The sequence below is a fragment of the Australozyma saopauloensis genome, chromosome 1 (genome assembly GCF_035610405.1).
Source record: "Australozyma saopauloensis chromosome 1, complete sequence".
Classification (NCBI taxonomy): Eukaryota; Fungi; Ascomycota; class Pichiomycetes; order Serinales; family Metschnikowiaceae; genus Australozyma; species Australozyma saopauloensis.
Genome location: NC_086131.1, coordinates 2376675 through 2395527, shown reverse-complemented (window position 1 = coordinate 2395527; position 18853 = coordinate 2376675). Strand labels below are relative to the sequence as shown.

General features: G+C 45.4%; 9 protein-coding genes across 9 annotated transcripts; 6 read left to right on the top strand and 3 right to left on the bottom strand.

Moving 5' to 3' along the window:
• Positions 1-297: 297 nt before the first annotated feature.
• On the top strand, positions 298-1551 carry PUMCH_001042 (uncharacterized protein; the record flags this gene model as incomplete). Its single annotated transcript, XM_063020112.1, has 1 exon — positions 298-1551. The coding sequence occupies one exon, from the start codon at positions 298-300 to the stop codon at positions 1549-1551; it is 1254 nt and encodes a 417-aa protein (XP_062876182.1).
• A 1635-nt stretch (positions 1552-3186) lies between these two features.
• Positions 3187-3597, top strand: PUMCH_001041 (uncharacterized protein; the record flags this gene model as incomplete). The annotated part of the gene is made up of 1 exon (XM_063020111.1): positions 3187-3597. The coding sequence occupies one exon, from the start codon at positions 3187-3189 to the stop codon at positions 3595-3597; it is 411 nt and encodes a 136-aa protein (XP_062876181.1).
• A 343-nt stretch (positions 3598-3940) lies between these two features.
• Positions 3941-5059, bottom strand: PUMCH_001040 (uncharacterized protein; the record flags this gene model as incomplete). The annotated part of the gene is made up of 1 exon (XM_063020110.1): positions 3941-5059. One exon carries the CDS (start codon positions 5057-5059, stop codon positions 3941-3943), a length of 1119 nt encoding a protein of 372 aa, XP_062876180.1.
• Positions 5060-6039: 980 nt separating this feature from the next.
• PUMCH_001039 (uncharacterized protein) lies at positions 6040-7683 on the bottom strand (the record flags this gene model as incomplete). Its single annotated transcript, XM_063020109.1, has 1 exon — positions 6040-7683. The coding sequence occupies one exon, from the start codon at positions 7681-7683 to the stop codon at positions 6040-6042; it is 1644 nt and encodes a 547-aa protein (XP_062876179.1).
• Positions 7684-10767: 3084 nt separating this feature from the next.
• PUMCH_001038 (uncharacterized protein) lies at positions 10768-11754 on the top strand (the record flags this gene model as incomplete). Its single annotated transcript, XM_063020108.1, has 1 exon — positions 10768-11754. One exon carries the CDS (start codon positions 10768-10770, stop codon positions 11752-11754), a length of 987 nt encoding a protein of 328 aa, XP_062876178.1.
• A 658-nt stretch (positions 11755-12412) lies between these two features.
• PUMCH_001037 (uncharacterized protein) lies at positions 12413-14071 on the top strand (the record flags this gene model as incomplete). The annotated part of the gene is made up of 1 exon (XM_063020107.1): positions 12413-14071. The coding sequence occupies one exon, from the start codon at positions 12413-12415 to the stop codon at positions 14069-14071; it is 1659 nt and encodes a 552-aa protein (XP_062876177.1).
• Positions 14072-14991: 920 nt separating this feature from the next.
• PUMCH_001036 (uncharacterized protein) lies at positions 14992-15615 on the top strand (the record flags this gene model as incomplete). The annotated part of the gene is made up of 1 exon (XM_063020106.1): positions 14992-15615. One exon carries the CDS (start codon positions 14992-14994, stop codon positions 15613-15615), a length of 624 nt encoding a protein of 207 aa, XP_062876176.1.
• A 304-nt stretch (positions 15616-15919) lies between these two features.
• On the top strand, positions 15920-16888 carry PUMCH_001035 (uncharacterized protein; the record flags this gene model as incomplete). Its single annotated transcript, XM_063020105.1, has 1 exon — positions 15920-16888. One exon carries the CDS (start codon positions 15920-15922, stop codon positions 16886-16888), a length of 969 nt encoding a protein of 322 aa, XP_062876175.1.
• Positions 16889-17132: 244 nt separating this feature from the next.
• Positions 17133-18704, bottom strand: PUMCH_001034 (uncharacterized protein; the record flags this gene model as incomplete). Its single annotated transcript, XM_063020104.1, has 1 exon — positions 17133-18704. The coding sequence occupies one exon, from the start codon at positions 18702-18704 to the stop codon at positions 17133-17135; it is 1572 nt and encodes a 523-aa protein (XP_062876174.1).
• Between the last annotated feature and the right edge of the window lie 149 nt (positions 18705-18853).

Here is an 18853-nt window from a genome sequence, read left to right as displayed (position 1 = left end):
TTCCATTTATATAAGCCAACTGTATCGTCGCTCCTTGTGCTTTGTTGACTTGAAGTAGTGGAAGCAAACAATCATCCAAGCTAGATAGAACCCGCGTCAATTCCGTCTTCGTGTCTCACATTTTCTTTGCTTGTAGTGGTGTGACATTTGAGGAATATTCAACGATTGTTGCTCCCTTCATAGAGTCTGGATTACGTGCTTCACTGTTCGAACCCGTTTCATAACATCAAGGGTTTACTCAATTGACTGCCAACGAACGGTCAGTCTTTCGGCCACCATCAGTCAGTTTTAGATACCATGCCTCCAAAAAGTTCCTCTGCCAAGTTCCAACCGAAGGACATGGTGCTAGCCAAGATGACGGGTTTTCCCGCATGGCCCTCCTTTGTGATGCCTCCCGAGATGATATCCGAGGCCATCATGAAGGCGAAAAAGAAAACCACGAATACATGTGTTATATTCATCCCGGATGGCGACTTCAATTGGATGAACGAGAAATCTCTTGAGATCCTCACCCCCGAAAAGTTGAAGACCAGAATTAGCAAGCTTCCTAAAGATAAGTTGAAGCCCAAGCCCCGGAAGCAAGGAAGTCGCACAAATAATGTTGGAGAAGCTTTGGTAGCCGCCGACGGCTTGGTGTTCGACGAATTCATGCAAGAATTGGCTGACAACGCTCCCAAAGATGAAGAAGAAGAGGAGGAAGAGTTGGAGGAGGATATTGAGGATGCTGATGCCATCGCGGACGCTCCCGCCGGTACTAATGCTGGCGCCGATGCTGCGGAACAGGAGTCCGCTTCATCGAGAAAACGCAGGCGTAATGCACCAGTCATGTCTGACGATGACCAAGATGATAGCAATCTCAACGATATACCCGAGAGTAACAGCGATAACGAGAGTATTTCAAAGCCTCTTCAGACTCCTAATGGTCGTAGAAAGAGCACTGACAATGGGGCCTCGACCAAGAGGACCAAGCTAGAAGCTACCAACGGGCAGAAAAGGCGCTCCTCCTCGACACCGCAATCCAATGCAAGCCATACAAATGGGAAGGACAAGCTGGTTAAAAAGGAGAACGGAACCGCCTCGCCCAAAGTAATGTCTGAGAAAGAGAGGCAGCATCACTTTTGGTTGTGCAGAGTGAAGCTACAGCGCTCTTTAATTCAGAGAAATCAAGCGGCAACCCCTAAAGATCCCAAGGCATTTCCTCCACCTACAGCAGATGAATTGCTGGTTGCAAGGTTGATTTTAAATCGTCTCGACTTGTACCCAGTGGACGTGGAATTGTTGCGAGATACTAAGATCCACAAAGTTTTAAAATGCATTCTCAAGGACGAGGATCTCGCTTATCCAGATAGTTTCCGTCTCCACGAAAAGTGTGAGGAGCTATTAAAGAAATGGAAGGAGCCCATGGATCAGCTCAAGACTGAGAAGCTGTCTCGTGCCTCGGAGCCCAGTGCCGAACCAAAACTTGAAGATGAGTCTGTCCCTGCTACTGCTGATTCCACGACCGTCTCAACCGATGCAACTTCTACATCCATCGCTACTGAAAGCAAATAATTACATGGCTTGTTTGGTGCTTAGACCCAGTGATGACAGTCAACTTGATGAGTCTTCGAGATTTTACTTCAAAATACCGACATGTCTGATGGCTTCAGCTTGTCTATGCTTAATAAATAACGTAACAGCCTTTAGAATGCAACCTTATGTATCCACCTAGGAAGTAATAGTTCCATACGAAGTGAGTATGTAGCGTCAAACCATGAATTGAGATCTCGAGGCAACATTCAAAACAAATAGATTAAGTTTCAATTAATAAAACCCCATAGTTTATGAAAAATGTTGTCTCTGGCAAATTAATAAAGAACGAAACTCAGTATTATGTAGATACTGTACAACAAGGGTCCATAGTACAGAAGAGAGCCTTTTACTCGGAGCAGATAAATCAATTGTATTCGAAACAAAAAGTTGAAATCGTGATCAATTTAGGACTCATGAATGTTCAGAAAATTCGTCTTCTAAAGTAAATAGTCTTCGCATTACCCATACTAAATCCACTAATTTTTCAGGAATAGACCCCTACTGTGGATAGTAACCCTAATCTGCTACAGCTGTCTGATTCTGCAACCACAAAAACCTTATTTAGCAAAAATCTCTCCAACTTTTCCCAAGTCTCTCAAATTGACTCTGGAGCCGAATCGCTCGAAATTAGCTATATCGTTCAATTAATTGGACCTGGCGACGGACATGCCTGCATGCGGCACGGGAATTTTGCCAGTCACTTGACCAGAAGTTCGTGTGCTGCACACAAACGATGTTGGGTGTCTGGGTTTTTTCCTGGAAGCGACGATTTGCTGGCCGGGTAATGGTGCTTGTGTACAGGCACAATGGTTGCAAAACGAGAGGAAACGGCGACAAAACGGCATGGAATCGTCCAAAATCAACCGAAAAAAATGCAGAAATTAGAGTATAAACAATTCCAATTTTCCATTTGCGGAAGTCCCGGTTTTTCCCGCCGTTTCCGCGCCCTCTGGCGCTCCGCATCTCCCCCGCGCCCTACCAATCGGTCCAGGCGAAAAAAAAGTCCAATGCGCGACCATAAGGGCCGGATTTTTCTTCTTCTTCTTTTTCTTTCCAACCCAAATTCCTTAACTATGGCTGACGAAGACGTATGTACCCTAAAACGACATCATAGTCGACAGCAGGATCTTTTTCGGTGATCTTTGCATCATCTGTTTCTATTTCCAATCAACTGAGTGGGCTCATGCTTCGTCGAACCCCGGCACTAGTCGCTTTCGATGGAGAAAAGGGGTCGAAGGAACAGAGATTCTCATGAGATGACCTTGGAAATTTGCACTGCTCTGGAATATGACCATTTCCGTACTTGTTTTGGGTCTGTAGCTCATGTCGACGCTGATTTACTTGGCGTAGCGATGAGTCGACCCACCCTTGGACGCCATCTAATGAACACCTGTTACAGTCATCGAGATGGAGAACACCTTGACTCTTCTCGTATATATGGTCGAACGGGTTCTTGTACAATGCAGTCTTCTTTCCTCTGTCCTTTGTTTGGTTGATCTCTCTTCCTGTCTCTCCCTTCTCTGTCCCTGTTGATTTTCATAGCCTCCATCTCCATATACTAACTTGCAGCACACCTTTGAGACCGCTGATGCTGGTGCCGCTTTGACCTTCCCAATGCAATGTTCTGCATTGAGAAAGAACGGTCACGTTGTCATCAAGGGCAGACCTTGTAAGATTGTTGACATGTCCACCTCTAAGACCGGTAAGCACGGTCACGCCAAGGTCCACTTGGTCGCTATCGACATCTTCACTGGTAAGAAGTTGGAGGACTTGTCTCCATCTACCCACAACATGGAGGTCCCTAACGTTGCCAGATCTGAGTTCCAATTGTTGGACATTGACGACGGTTTCTTGTCTTTGATGACCAACGACGGTGACACCAAGGACGACGTCAAGATCCCAGATGGTGAGTTGGGTGACAAGATCCAATCCGAGTTTGACGACGGTAAGGACTTGATCATCTCCATCATCGCTGCCATGGGTGAGGAGGCTGCTATCTCCTTCAAGGAAGCTCCAAAGGCTTAGGTTTTCTAGTTTGCTTTTCGGTATCTGCGAGGGTTCGAATATATAAATTTCCCTTAGACATTCAAGCTGCCGCGGGATTTATACCTCGTTGTCGCTTTGACTTGTAGTTTTTCTCGTCAAGTAGCCGTCCTTCAGTCCTATTCCAATAAAAGAACCATCTTAATTACCTCTGTAGTTCAAACGATTTCTAACAGATCAACACTTAGATGGTGTCGACTACAAGTATTCTCAAACATATCTATGCTTTCATCGTACATTGGTACAATGTCATTATATCTTAATTGTACAGTCCCCAGAAGCAAGCAGCGGTTTCCGCTCCTGTTCTTGGTGAAAAACCACCTTCTTAAACACTCAACTGAGAAACTGGCTCCTCAAGACCAGTCTCACCCTCCTTCTCCTCCTCGGAGTCATCGTCATCCTCAACAGCCAAAACGTCGAAAGAGGACTTTTGAGGCTTGTTTTGCTCCTTCTCATCCTTTTTACCAGCGGCAGGCTTTTCCTTGGCTGGCAACTTTTGGCCTCTCTTCCAGTCGAACTCCTTCTCGTCCTTCTTTCTGATGTTGGTGAAGTCTTCGGAGGATCTCTTGCTTCTCTCTCTTGGTTGCAAAGGAGCAGCGGTTCTGGCAGCACCCCAGTCCAAGTCTGGCTCCTCCTTTCTTGGCTTTCTCTCTCTTGGAGGCAAAGGACCGGCACCACCTCTAGCAGAGCCCCAGTCAAGATCAGGCTCCTCTCTTCTTGGTCTTCTCTCTCTAGGACCCTCGCTTGAAGATGGGCCGCTGGCGCGAGCAGAACCCCAGTCCAAGTCAGGTTCGTCTCTAAAACGTCTTTCTGGTCTGTCACCTCTGTCGCCTCTGTCGCCTCTCTCGAATCTCTCTCTGGCAGATGGGGCATTGTGGCCTCTGGCGGCACCCCAGTCCAACTCAACTTGCTCTCTTGGCTCTCTGTCTCCTCTTCTGTCGCCACCGGTTGGGCCGGATCTGGCGGATCTCCAGTCCAAGTCAAAGACATCTTGCTTTTGAGGAGCAGCGACGTTGACGAAGATCTTTCTACCGTTGAACTCGGACATGGTCAAGTTCAAAGCCTCCTCCAAGACAGCCTTCTCGGAGAAAGTCACGAAAGCAAAACCCTTGATCTTGCCACTTAAGTTGTCCATAGGCAATTTGACATCGCCGACAATGTCACGGGCCTGCAATCTGTCCTCGAAGAAACGAGCCAAAGCATCCTCGGAAGCGTCGTATGGCAAGTTAGCAACACGAGCTCTGTATGGTGGAGCGTTTGGCACTGGATACTCGATTCTGTCTCTTCTCTCAAAGTCAGAGCTTTCCTGTCTCAGGTAAGATGACACAGGAGCACCAGAGCCAGAAGTGGCGGTAGTAGGCACACTGATGGAGGACATGTCGACCTCCTCATCAGCCCACGATCCACCAAGGGTATCGTCGGCCAAGAAGGCGCCCAAGTCCATCTTCTTTCCTTTCTGTTTTGGAGCTGTATGTTAGTATGGTCGAATGGGATGATTAAATATCGTAGATGCAGCAAACATTCCGAGTTGCCGAATTCTAAAATTCCCTTGATTTCATTCTGAAGCCCAGTTTGAGGAAGAGTACAATGTCAATGCGTTTAGAGGGGCGTAGATTACATCAGGCAAGAATGAAGCGTCTAGGAGATCGGACAAAGAAAAGAAGTATAGACGAGGACAGTTCAAAAAATTCGAATATTCGTTGCCAGAGGTCCTTTGCTTTTGCCTTTGTCCCAGGTAGCCTCTTCCTTTACTTTTAGGCGAATTGCCTCATCGAGTGCGTTTGAGCCCGAAAAACATCGGAAAAACACGCAGAAAATTGGCTGGGGGTACAGTAATAGAAGCAGAGAATGCATATCGATATAAAAAATGAATTAGGCGTTCAAATACATACGCATGTTGTAGGCTTAGTTGCGGTATAGGTTGGAGTATAAAAAATTTTATGCGTGAGAATCGCGGCTGCATACGGATTTTTCAGATCAACCCAGGCATACGATAATCAACAAGGACAACTTTTCACTCTATGTGAATGATAAGGTGTAGATTAATTATTGAGGATCTCGTATTCGATTGGAAAATTGGATACGCTTCTTTTTGGTGTCACTTCGCTAGCAAGAGTTTAGTATGAGGTAGAGTTAAGGATTGTAGTTATAATTAACATAGAAAAAGGAATTATGAGAAAAAAAACAAGCTCGTCATGAAGCTTGGACTTTTGTGCCTGCGTTTAGATTACCAGCTTGACCTCTGGCAATCCTTGCAAGCAGATTGTTTGGAATATATTAATGGAGACCCTTCAAACGGTGCTCGCAATCGTCTTCCTCAAGACGAATCTTCTTTTCTCGTTGAGGATGACTTGGACAAATTAAAGATTTACCCAGTCTTGACTTTGTACAGTTTGTTCACTTTGGTGACATGCGTAAATGCATCTAGGCGTTCCTCTCCACTGTCTCTCTTCTGGCAGCCTCAGATAAGTCTAGCTCACTTTGGTCCGGTCTTGAGTTGCCGTATGGCGTCAGAAGGGTGCTCTGCGCTACGGGTAGGGCATGTGGCTGCTCTGACATCTCGCCCTCGTCTGCAGCTTGTGGGCCTTCTACATCAGCAACTTCATTTGTCTCTCCCTCTGGAGGAATTTGCACAGCACTTTGTTCAGTTGGCGCATTCTGCTCGTCTTCACTTGACGAATTTTGCCTCTGGTAAGTCTGATACAAGTCCAAAACAGCCCAATGATACATATCTTCTTTCGAGATACCCATTAGCCTCCAGAAAATCATGCGCAAAATGGTCCGGAATTTTTTGGCCGCAATCTCCCGGGCTCTTGGCTCGAGATCTAGCTCTGGGTGCTCCTGGAGAATTACACGCACTCTCTCGGAGAGAGGAATCAATTCGTTGAACAACGCTTGGATGTATGAGTCCCGGCGCAAATAATCATGGTTTATGTCTTCGTTGAGAATGTCCAAGGGGTTGGTTTCAGCCGTTTCAGTGCTTGTGGGGTTCTGATCGGTGACAGTGTTGAGGTTCTCTGATTCGACGTGTGAGCCTACAGTGCTTTGATTGTCGTGAACTGAAGCGCCCTCGACGATATTGGATAAAGCGTTTTCTGGGCCCCCAGCAACTGGGTTGTCTTCTTTATAGTAGTCTCTCTTACAAATTGGACAACAAGCCCGTCTTCGGGTGAGCCAGGGATCAAGACAATCTGAATGAAATACATGACCACAGATCAAGCCTCTGACGGTGTCATTTGGTTCAAACACATCCAAGCATATAGCACATGACCCTGAATCAAAATGTAAGTGCTCGTTGAGCAGCGCAAGCCCATCGCTTTGGACATCGTTGACATGATTCTTTCTCTGGGCGCCTTCTCCTATGTAAGCAATGACATGATCTGGGTCTTCCGGGTCTTCTTCTTCGTCACAATGACTCACCTCGAGGCTTTGTAGTTCGACAACGTCACTCTTGGATGAAGCATCGTGGTTAGATTTCGGGTCAACAGAATATGATAGTTCAGCCAGCTGAGTATCTGTATCTTCAGATGTGCCACTGTTGATCCAGTCCACATAAGTGCTCTTTGGGAAAAGCTCCTCGACCTCTTGCAGGGTAAGTTTCTTCATCTTCGAGAAACGGCCCCTTCTCCGGCGTCTTCGGCTTGCCGAGGACAATCTACGCTCTAGGAATTCATCGCGGATGTAGTGATGGTTTCGCAAATATTGTAAGTGTTCGCGAATTTCCCGGTTCGAATAATGGTAATAGTTGACTTCCGTATTAACACCAGAAGAGAAAAGCACACCTCGACTGGACACAGTGTACAAGTGGAAGCCGTACCGCGAGCGCACAAAGTACCGAATAGTGAAAAAGACAAACAATAGAGCTATGGCAACACCGACTGCCATAGCGAGAAAGAAAAGCACCGCTGAAGGTGTGTTGCCAACAAAAGTGATGGGCCGGCCACCCGGATCGGGAGTGGGTGTTGAGGTCACAAATCCGCTCAAGCTACTTTGAGACGGGCCCGCGGGTGGACCTCCTGTTGGTCCGGCTGTCATCAGCGGGGCGCCAGGTTGGGTCACTGTTGACATGGTGAAGGTTGACAGGTTTAAAGCGCTAAAAGAAAAAGACTGTTTGAAACAACTCGTAACAGTATTCTATAAGAAGTCTCTCGATTCAACGGAACAAAAAGAGAAGTTTGATTTATTTTTTTTCGGATCAAAGATTTCCTCCGACGGTCTTTATACACTATTTCCCTTGGTCACTTTTGAAAAATGGTGTTGCTCACAAAGATAAGAGGGAAACTACACAAAGACAGGGGAATGCGGGAAAATACCAACAGAGGATGGAAGGAACTTGGAGCCAGCTCTCAAAAAAAAGATTTTTCGCAATATTCGGTGTGGACGCTTCGAAGGGCGTTGCGCCGATTCCGGAATCTAGATTGTCGAAACAGCGTCCCGATTCAGCGAGAACTAAAGTCAAATGAACTGAAGAGTCGTTTGGAAAGACTAGGATCGATCCGGTTGCAGACAGGTTTGTGATACCGATGGAACTCCAAACTGATGCTTTGTGGCAAGAAACCCCGTACTATCAGGACTTGATAGAAGACAGTTCTGTGGGGAATGACTGGAGGTAACAGACAGGAGAAAGGGTTAGTAAGACACAAGAACTAGGTGGTGAGGACGTGGTCGATAATGCGGCATTAATGCGGTACTCCGTGAGATGGAAATCGAGCCAGTATTTTTTTTTCTTTTGTTAGTTTGGTTTTGAAAAATATTGAATTTGCGACTTCGCTCCGATTTTTCCGTTTTCTGATGGAGAGGTCGTTTAGCTGGTTGCGTCGCAGCCACTGTTTATTATTAGTTGGTTATGGCCCACTGAAGCTGTGGTGCAGGGAGAGGGTCCGTCAAAAAACGAAATGAATAATTGTGGGAAATGTGTTGCCGGCAAATTTTGGTGCATGAAAGCTCGCATTGCTTCTCGGCTATGTTTTAAAAGGAACTTTTTTTTGTTCGGCGTTGTCGTTTTCGGTCAGCCAACTTATCCTATTACATTACCCGTTTGGGTAGTGACATTGTGCGCTTAAGTTGGTACATTGTTGAAGCAGTGGGATCCGTGATGGATTTTCGGGGTTTTGTCGATTGCCGATCAGTGGCGCAAGAGCAAATTTCGGTGGTCTGGGCCATTTGGTCTGGGTCATTTGGTCTGTTCTAAGTCACCATTCCATTTGTTGCGACCATCCACTGTAACATATGTATGGAGTTTCGAACATCCACTATGACGATATCTGTGAGGCATTACAATGATTCACTGAGGCTTCAACTATGGAACTGTCTTATACCATGGGAATGGATAGAGACGGGTTGGGCTCTATATGTATACATGGCCGCCTCTTAATATATTCAGTTTCTCCGTTTCCCCAATTGTTGTTAAAATATCTCTCTTTTGCTACATCATTAGATGAATACTCTTTGATGGTCCAATTAAAAAACACAAAGTCCATTCTACTTCGCCCATTTGCGCCCAGCCACGTAAAGGATCAGCACAATGAACTTCCTTTTGGTTTTAGAGCACAATGATGTACCTTCCATTGTAAAAATTCAAAATTTTACCTTCTTCCATTAATGTACGTTTTGGTAGTAATACAATCTATAATAATGAGGTACCTTCTGGTAGTAACTCACCTTTTGGGAGTAATTCACGTTCTAGTAGTAATCCACGTTGTGCTTGTATTTTACCTTATGGTCGTAATTCACGTTCTGGTAGTATTTTACCTCCACGAATTAACGCATCTTCTGACAGTAGCGTACCCCCTATTGTCCACCCTCACCGAAGCACGGTAAAGATCTACAACTACGAGAAAAGAAAACCACGCCAAAGCGAGCCTTCATCATAACCCGGATTATTCAACGCAAAACATTTGTATACACGAACCCCACCTCAAAAAGAAAAGTTGAAAAGCCGTTGCAACCTTCCCAGTCGTTTCTGGTGCCTCGTGCCTAGGACCCTTGCAGCCGCGCTTTAAGGCACGCATCAACACAGGCCGAAACGGGCTGCAAATGACGCCCGCCTTTCCGAATAAAAACGGTCCATTACGAGCACGGGGGCTCCCATGTCGGTTTGCGCGCCTCTATCCACGCCATGGAGATTTTGCGTTTGCAACCGGCGCATCGAGAAGTTCTACTAACCAGAAGCACACCAGCGCCGGCGATCACAATTGCTGGGTTTCGGCAGGGCCCGACATTTCGAGGTCTTTGTTGCATCCGTCTACACGCGTCTCTGTTCAATGACACCGCGGCAATAGTCACCTGGGTCCTATTTTTGGGCGTGGAGACTGCTGCAGGGTGTGCATTCTACTGTGTAGCTACAACGGGAATGGCATGAGCAGGTGGCCCGGCAGACAGGTCCTTCAAGGGGAATGAAGCCGTGGTGTCAAAGCGTTCTTTTTCTTTTCCTTTGATTATTTTCTTCAATTTTTTTTCGTCCCTATACTTTTTTTTCTTTTCCTTTGTATCTATTTCAAGAAATTCGCAGCTCTCTATACCAGATCTCTCTCCAGCTGGGTGTTTTTTCTTGTCTCGAGCTTCCTGTAATTATCTCAACTCCACCCGCGCCGCCTTACTGCCATCATTCAGGAAAAAAGTACACCACCTTCTGCGGTCCTGTCTCCCCTACCTCTTTCTCTTTCCTCCACCACCTTTTCCTTTATTTGATATCCCCTGCCGCTGCACCTGTCTATCATTCTGCAAGTGGGCGATTGTTTAGTTCTATAGTATCTTCTGTTTTCGGGGATTTTCACTTTGGTCGTTTCTGTTGTACTCGGCCCCCTCTATCCCAAAGGCTACACTCCTGTCAGAACAAGCGGCTCTCGCGGTTTCTGTGGTTGTCTTTCTTTTTTCTGAACTCTGTGTATATTCATCTGGTCCCTGGGCTGCTTTTCCTTCAGATTCTCCTTGGACTTCTAGAGACGGTACTTGCATAGTCTGCTCTTGAAAATATTCGGCACCAACAGGATCTTCTTTCGCTCTACGTGGCTCGTCTCTTGTGCTCTGGCTCAGCTTAGTCTCTATTTGAGCGTGTGAACTCTGTCAACTTCCATTCGTGTCTGTTCGAATACTACCAAAAGCAGCTTCGGCGCGTCGCTCTCTCTAAAACCCACATCACATATTTTAACAATGCAGAGCACTTGTTTCATTGCTGCTCTTTTTTTCGCCGCCTCGGCACTTTCTGCTGGAACAGACTCTCTTGGCTGTTTCTCCTCCATAGACACCTCTGTTTCCAAGGGCTTTGGCCAGTATGAAACACAGTCGTTATGTGCCTCTAGTTGTGGAGCTGACTATCCATACGTTGCCATTCAAAATGGTGGCTATTGTTACTGTTTGTCGTCCATGCCTACCAGTAACTCCATTTCTAACTCGAACTGTAACGTCCCTTGTAACGGTTTTGGCCTGGTGATGTGTGGTGGCCAAAGTGCATTCACAGTCTTTTCCGGCTTGGGTCTGAGCGGCTCTAATAGTGCCCAGTCTCTGTCGTCGCCATCTTCGTCCTCCTTCCCTTCTTCAACAAGCTCCTCGTCCACATCCTCATCATCGACAACCCAATCGCTGCCCGCGATTACGAGCGAACCAACCCACTCTGGTAGCACAATCGTCACAAAAACTGCCGATGCTAACGGTAGCGTCATGTTCAAAACCGTCACACAAACCTCAGGTTCCACAGCCACGAACTCCGGTCTGAACGATAACAATAACAACAACGGCAGCAAGTCTTCTTCCAATGTTGGACCCATCGTTGGAGGTGTTGTAGGTGGTATCGCAGCATTGGCTTTAATTGGAGTCGCTGTATTCTTCTTCATTCGTCGGAGAAATCAGTCCGATGATGATGACGACGAAGACTTCTATGAAAAAGGAGGAAATTCCGGTGCTGGATCGTCTTCTGGAACGATCAAGAAGCCCGCAAACTTCAATCCCGCTTTTGACAGACCAATGTCAAACCCATTCGTCCATCCCTCGGACGAATCCGCAGATAAAAGAGCCAGTCGGTCAGAGTTGACTGATCCACGTCTTAATCCTGTTATGATGGGTCGGAGACGGCTTTCAGAAGGGTCTCTTGCGGACGAGGCAGATTATTCTCGGAAAATTCTAGGTGTGGCCAATCCATAGGGCGCAGACTTATTTACGCTACGTAATCTATAATAGAAATGATTTAGGAAAGAAAAAGGACGTTTTGTAATGTGTATTCAACGATCGACGTGCATCATCCCTTTGCATTTGAAGTTACCTGCCAATTCCACACAAAACTCAGCTTCAAGCACACTGACCACACATGAGCTTTTCCTATGGTACTACAACACACCTAACCCTTGACAATGCCGATGCCACTTATGGAACGCAGAACTACAAAAAAACTTTCTAATTCTCTACTACCTAAAACAAAGCAGGCTACAATAATGAAATCCCGAAGTTCTTGATATCATTACTCCAATTAAATCTTACATGCACCATCTGAAGGCGAGCATACATGCCTAGGCGTGGACCAAATTTGTCATACTCCTACAGCTCAAAAAGACAATTCTCAGGACAAAACGAAACAAAAATTAAAAAGTAACATTTGTATAATCCACTTCAATTCCTCTGCCACTCCCAAATATTAACGACCCGATTCTCGTCATGACTCGTAATCACACCCTATCCCGGACTTCCCCAATTCCTGTGTCTGTATCCCCCAGTCTGGGGCACGGGTGCTCACCTCTTACCACTAATTCTACCCACTACTCCCAGTACACCCATTATCCCCCGTCTCGCCCGGTGCATTGACGGTATGACTAAATCAATTCCTCTGTACGAAAGAGATCTCTATGACTCGCTTGCACAAACTTACTCCACCTTGCTGGCGTTGAAAAACGACCGCCACAAGTATATCAGTTCCCGCCAAGTGTACGCCATCTACGACCTCTTCTTGAAGGATGTGCATGAGCTTTCTATAGTTCGTAAAGATGAGGAGCTCAAGGGAATGACGCTTTCACTTCCCAACCAGACCGATGTGCTCATTGACGACATCTGGCAATTGCTCTCGCTATCCTTCATGACCTGTGGCCTCACCAAGTTCGCCCCAGCAACATACCTGTCCTTATCAACGGTGTACAAACTCCTCAGTCACTTGAAAGAGTGCCAGGTTTTTTCAATTGATGACTTGCGTCCCATTAGAGCCCGCTTAGATGAGATCAGTCAAATCATAGCCAGCTCCGACGAGCAAGTGTCCGAGGACGAGGACCAGGAGACAACACAGGTAGAGAAGAATGAAGGCATTAACCATCGCCGGGAGGAAACTCTTTTGTTGCGCAACAAATTGGCAAAGTGTGTTCAAGTCTATAAAGAATTGGAGGACGCTTTCCACAGAATTCCTGCTGATTTGGAGTCCGTTTATGGCGAGCTCATTCATGTCAGAAAGGCCATCCTCAACTATTTGTCTTTGGGAAAGAACATCAGTGTGGACAAGATTAAGGCTCTTAAGGTGGCTTTGAAGTCCATCGAGAACAAGAGAGACTCAATGGGTAAATTTCCCAGCGAGGCCCCTGAAGAGGAGGTCAAAGTTGCCCAAATGGTTCTTGACAACCTTCTTGACGACTGTAACAACTTGCTCCATGACTTAGACATACAACATGACAACGGTATTTCTCTTAAATTTGAGTCGCTCTCCTTGGGCGATGATCTGTCTTCCGAGATTCTTAAGGGTTTCAAGAATCTATACGATGAGCTCATTTCCATTAAGCAAACGTTGGACAATCTCCTCGTCACTCGTCGTTGGACCATGCGTGAAACAGATTTATACAACTATCAAAAGGCATTGAAGCGCATTGACGAAACTCGCTTGCAGCTCAATCGGGAACTTGGCACACTAGGTCCTGTTGCTGTGAAAAACATGAAGCGTGCACAGCTTCTCGTTTTGTATCTTTTACGTAGATGTTACTCCGTCATCTACAAACTTTTGGAGAGTCTGGAACCTGTCTCTGAATCTTTGCAGCCCCTTCACAACCAATTATCAACCGTTAGAAAATGCTTGTTGGAGATCAAAAGAGTTGACGGTTTGAATAATCTACGGGAGCTCTACCCCTTTCAATTCAAGCTTGCATCTCTTGACAACCTAAGGCAGGATGGAAAGTTCACAGTAAATAACCAGGTACCTGAAGGGCAAGGCACACTTAATGCCTTGCTTGCTGAATGTTTTGACATCATTCATGAGCTCAAAATTGAATTAGAAGAGAAGGAGGAGAATGAGGACGAAAATATGACTGAAAATGATAACGCAAACAATGGGGATATAACTGACGAGGATGACAAGGGCTCAGACGATGAAGTTGAATTGAAGCGCAAGAGATATATGGGCTTCAATGAGGCAGACTACGATTTAGAAAGCGAGAGCATAAATGACCTATCAAGTTTTAGTGAGAGTGAGTTTGAAAGCAATGATTACTACTGATCCTCATACTACGACAATTTCTCAAGCTGCTACACATTTCATGGAAAACGAATATATATATAAGAATGTCTATTAAGGAAGTGGAATGTAGCACTGACTGGAAATCGGGGTGGCTTATGTAGGTATCAAGAAATCCAGTCTAATGCGTATCAAGAGGTCTGATTAGTCTGTTTTTCCGCTACCAATTGTTGGTGAATTGGCCAGATTTCATTTTTTTATGGAGTTTTAATTTTGTGCGTAGCCAGCGTATGGGAAGCAAAACTGGAAAACTAACCTCACAAGGCGGGACACTCTGAACTTCCAAATCAGGAATGCCAAGATTTTTAATAGATCTGTTTCAGTGGTACTACAATCCCACATCTTCATTAATTTAGGGATCGCCGTTCTCGTGTTTGCCCCACCACAAACAAAATTGACCTTCAGAATGGCGTATCTTCGAAGGGAAAGACGAAACAGCCTTTCATATGGAAGGGATTTGCCTTCAATAATTTGAATGTTCTATACGACTGAATTCTGTTTTGTTATACATCAACTCCAAAACATATTTGATGATTGTCTTTCATATAGAGTCAAGTCCGCAGATCACTAAAATGAGGCCTCAAGTCAATAAATATCCAGCAAAATGAGTACCATTACTCAAATTTCCTTAGTTCAGCGTGATCGATTTCGTTTTACCTCGGCTTTCTGGCACTACATGAGTTAAAGTGTTGGAAGTTGATGAACAGTTTGAACATTTCATAGCATTGCTGATAGATAGGACAAATTTCTATCGCGTTTGACGACTTCAGTTTTCTGATTCGCGTAATGGAATGTCGCTTAAAGCGCTAATCCACAAATGACGATCACTCTTCCATCAATGTCATGCGCAACTCCATTCAGGTTGAGCACTATAAATGCTCGAGCAATTTTCCGTAATTGAGATGAATTTCCACCAAGTCTCATTTCAATTCACAATGAAGTTACTGTTTTTAGCCGCCTACGCTGTTGCCTTTTTCCAACCCTTTAAGGACATCAAACAAAATGGTATTGATCCCAACCCGGACGGAATCTTGTGGTCTCAAGATGCCAAAAACGAAATGGTCGGTTTCGGCAACTTCGTGGCATCGTTGTCCAAGGCCAAGGTCAATCCTCACGCTATTATTTGTGACACCGGCCTTGTTTTTGCTGACCAAATTCCAAGCTACGAAGAAATGGTCAAGACCGGTTCTGTCAATGGTCAGGAGAACGGAAAGTTTGAGAGCTTTGGCCTCACTGCCACCGAAATGTATCATGTCGCAAATTACATTCAAGATTTCAAGAAAACCTTTGAAGATGAAGGAAAGAGTGCAAACATTATTCTTTGTGAGACTGAATTCCCTGCTTTCGTGGTGGGATACCAAGCGAAGACAACCATAGCCGAGAACGCAAACGGAACCGAGAACACGACCGTGGCCGAGAACTTCGAAAAAAGAGATGACCAAGTCCGTAAGTTCAGAAGCAAGAGCGACATTTACGACATGATTGTGAAGTTGAGACAAATGCACAAGCACAGTAGAAACCACTAAGGAACTAGTTATCCTGGTCTAGCTACCGCCAAACAAAAGGTTCATGCTAAACTCGGCTTCTCGCAAATTTTTTATTTCCACGGAGTCAAATCAGCCGTGGTGTAAGTAAATTCAATAAATTTCGCTTTCAAGTGCTCATCATTTTTGTAGTCTATGTACTTTTGCTCTTCTTTCTTCGCACTTCCCCATTAACTGAAAGCCCCCGTTTTTTTGCAGCCACTGGCCTGCACAGGCTACACCTCCTACCACTCTTAAAGCTTGCCAGCTCCCCCCTCTTCTTCTACATTCTTTTTCTAATACATACATGTCTACACACGCTGACCTTCCCCGGTGGAACCGGTCGCTTCCGGACGATAACTCCATGCATAAATCCAAAGCTGGCTTTGCTCTGAAAAATATGAAACGTCGCCGCGGCAGAGACGACGAAAGTTATGCTCAACCAAGGCAAATGGCGGAATTCCCGCGCAACAAACTCAAAAGCATACAAGAGAGACGTATAAAGAAAGCTAGAACACCATCCATCTCGGGCCAAGCCCTTCCGGTTGCCCGCTTGGTAGAAGTGATGGACTACGACCAACTTAGAAATGTTTTGGAGGTGGTCATGGCACAGCACCCGGAGGTGGCTCTGACCATCCAGAAGAGTGCCCCCAAGCCATCTACAGAAGTGACCATAGAGCTTATCAAGCATAAATTCGCTGAGATAAGCGGTCACTTGCCCTATAAGTGTGATGTTGAGAGTGACTATTCGTATATCCGGGTGAAACCATACCTCACGGAGTTTTTAAATTGCATTTCGGATTTCATTTTGAACCTCCTACCACCCATGGAATCGGTTTTTGCTACCAGTTGCTCTATTTTAAACACCATTACGACACTCATACATGATCTACCAAATTTCTCCAACAACGAATACCAGTACACCCGCGAGATAGCATACCAACAATTGGCCAATCTGTGGCTTATTTTATTGTCGCGCAATCACAATGACGAAGATGCCGAAGACAAGGCATCGCAAGCCTCTCTGGAACAAACTTTGGAATGGCTCAAAACTGTTGAGAGCATGAAGCTACCCGAGCAAATGGAGAAACACAACGAGCAATCCAATGGGAAATTCACTGCGGTGGTTGATTACATACGAAACGAACTTGGTGAACATGCTCCTCTAAATAACAGTTGTTCTCCTGGTGCGGTAGCTCCTGCTGGTTCAATTTTCAACGATCTCATCACCGTGGACTACCTGAACTACTCCATTGCTACCAACACCTCGCGCTAGATTACTAGCGACGAACTAAGGCATACAATATCTTGCATTAATCCTAATTCTCTATTCGAAGGTTCGGCAGAGACTACTCCCAGGCGTTTTTTTATTGGTCGTGTAAAGGCGGGTCTATATATATATTTCACTTGAATTGAATACAACAAACAAATCCATTTATCTCACTACCCAGGTATCATACTTGTTTGGCTTAAATTTCGTATCATGTGTATTTGTCTATTAGATGTAAATTTAATGCAACTTAGGCGAATCTGCCCAATGCTGGCAGTAATTCGTCAGGTTCGCCCTCACCTTCCAACTCCTTTGCCTTCAATTTTTCCTTGCGTTCTTCTTCTAGCTTCAAGTTTCTTTCTATTCTCATTCTGCGGGCATCCATGATGTTGGCGTTGTTCTTTTGCAAGTATTTCTTGAGTTTTGTTTGTTCAGGCTTGTAGCTTGGTCCACTATTCATACTTGACCGTTCCTTCTCCTTCTTCTCCTCATCTTCTAAGTCTTGTATTTGAGTCTGGTTCAAACGAACGTTTCTTGCCTTCTTATCAACCATACCAATAAAGTTAGGATCCAATGCAATTGTGTCTGGGGACAATTTGTTAAGCAAAGTGCGGACTTCTTGCTCTTGTCTCTGCTTAGCAGATTCGTAAGGATTGATCTCCATAGCATCGAAGTTAGCTTCACCCGCTCCAGGAACAATCATTGATCCAACACCCTTCATATGACCAATCCCCAAAACATCCTCAAATGGAACGTATTTGATCTTTTCAATTTTCGAGCTCGGAAGAAGGTGTGTCATGTATGGTTCATCTTGGTGAGTCTTGAATGCATCTTTCCAAACAGAAACATGTGGACCCCAACCAACGGAAATGAGACCTCTGTCTGAGATGTCGACCGATCTAGCAGGGGTTGGAATGACATAAGTGTCCAATTCTTGCAATTTACGCAAGTCCCAGATCTTGACTCTCTTATCGGATCCTGAGACAACCATATACTTACCCTCTCTGTCCACAGCAAGGTCTCTGATAGGACCACGGTTAGACTGAATTTTCACTACCGGGTCCTTTTGACTGGGTGTCCACATAGTGACGGTACCATTTCCGTGTCCCAAATGCATCACAGCATTCCAAGGGTTTTGTTTCATGGCTTGTGTTGGCCCTAGTTTTGTTCTGATCTCACTGACAAGGGCACCAGTGGAGACATCGTGATACCTTAGCATTCCAGAGTATCCGGCACTGACGAGAAGGAAGTGGTAAGGCAAGAAATCGAGAAGAGTCAGCTCCACATGTTTTTTCAATCTATGAAGTTCTGTTCCAGAGCCGTCATAAATGAATGTGTATTTCTTTTGCGCGACAGCAAAGAAGTTGTCGTTGTGCAAGTACTTCACAGCGTTAACCGTTTCGTTCAAGAAAAGCTCACAGCCAAGTTTGCCTAGGCGCCAGTCCATGGAGGCAACATGACCTTTCTTACCACCAATGAGAAGCTTACGTCCATTACGGTTGAAATCAAGTGTGTATGGTCCCAACTCGGTAAGTTGGAGGTCTAGTTTCTTGTTGGCTGTTCCAACATCCACAGCTTCGACAATATCATCCTGACGGAATTTCATTGTTCTCTCCATTGGGCCATCGGCTTCCAAGAAACCGGCCTCTTCTTGCAACAAGACATCGGTAGCTTCAGCTGATTTCACAAACTCTTGATATTCCTGATCAACTTTCTTCAAGCCCTGCTGGAGGCGTTTGTTCTTGGCTTTGGAGACTTTCTTGGGGAATTTTCCCACATCTCTGGCATATTTGGACGTCTCGGACGCTGGTCTAGGGGCCATTTTAGCGATTTGACGTGTTTAGGCTGAGATTAAGAGATCGATGAGGTCGATGAGGTAGAGCTGCGAGTACTGTGTGCCGAATTTGCAACCAGTCCAAATTGGGATGCGACTTCTAGAAAGGAAATTTAAGTTCATCGATGTGCTTATCA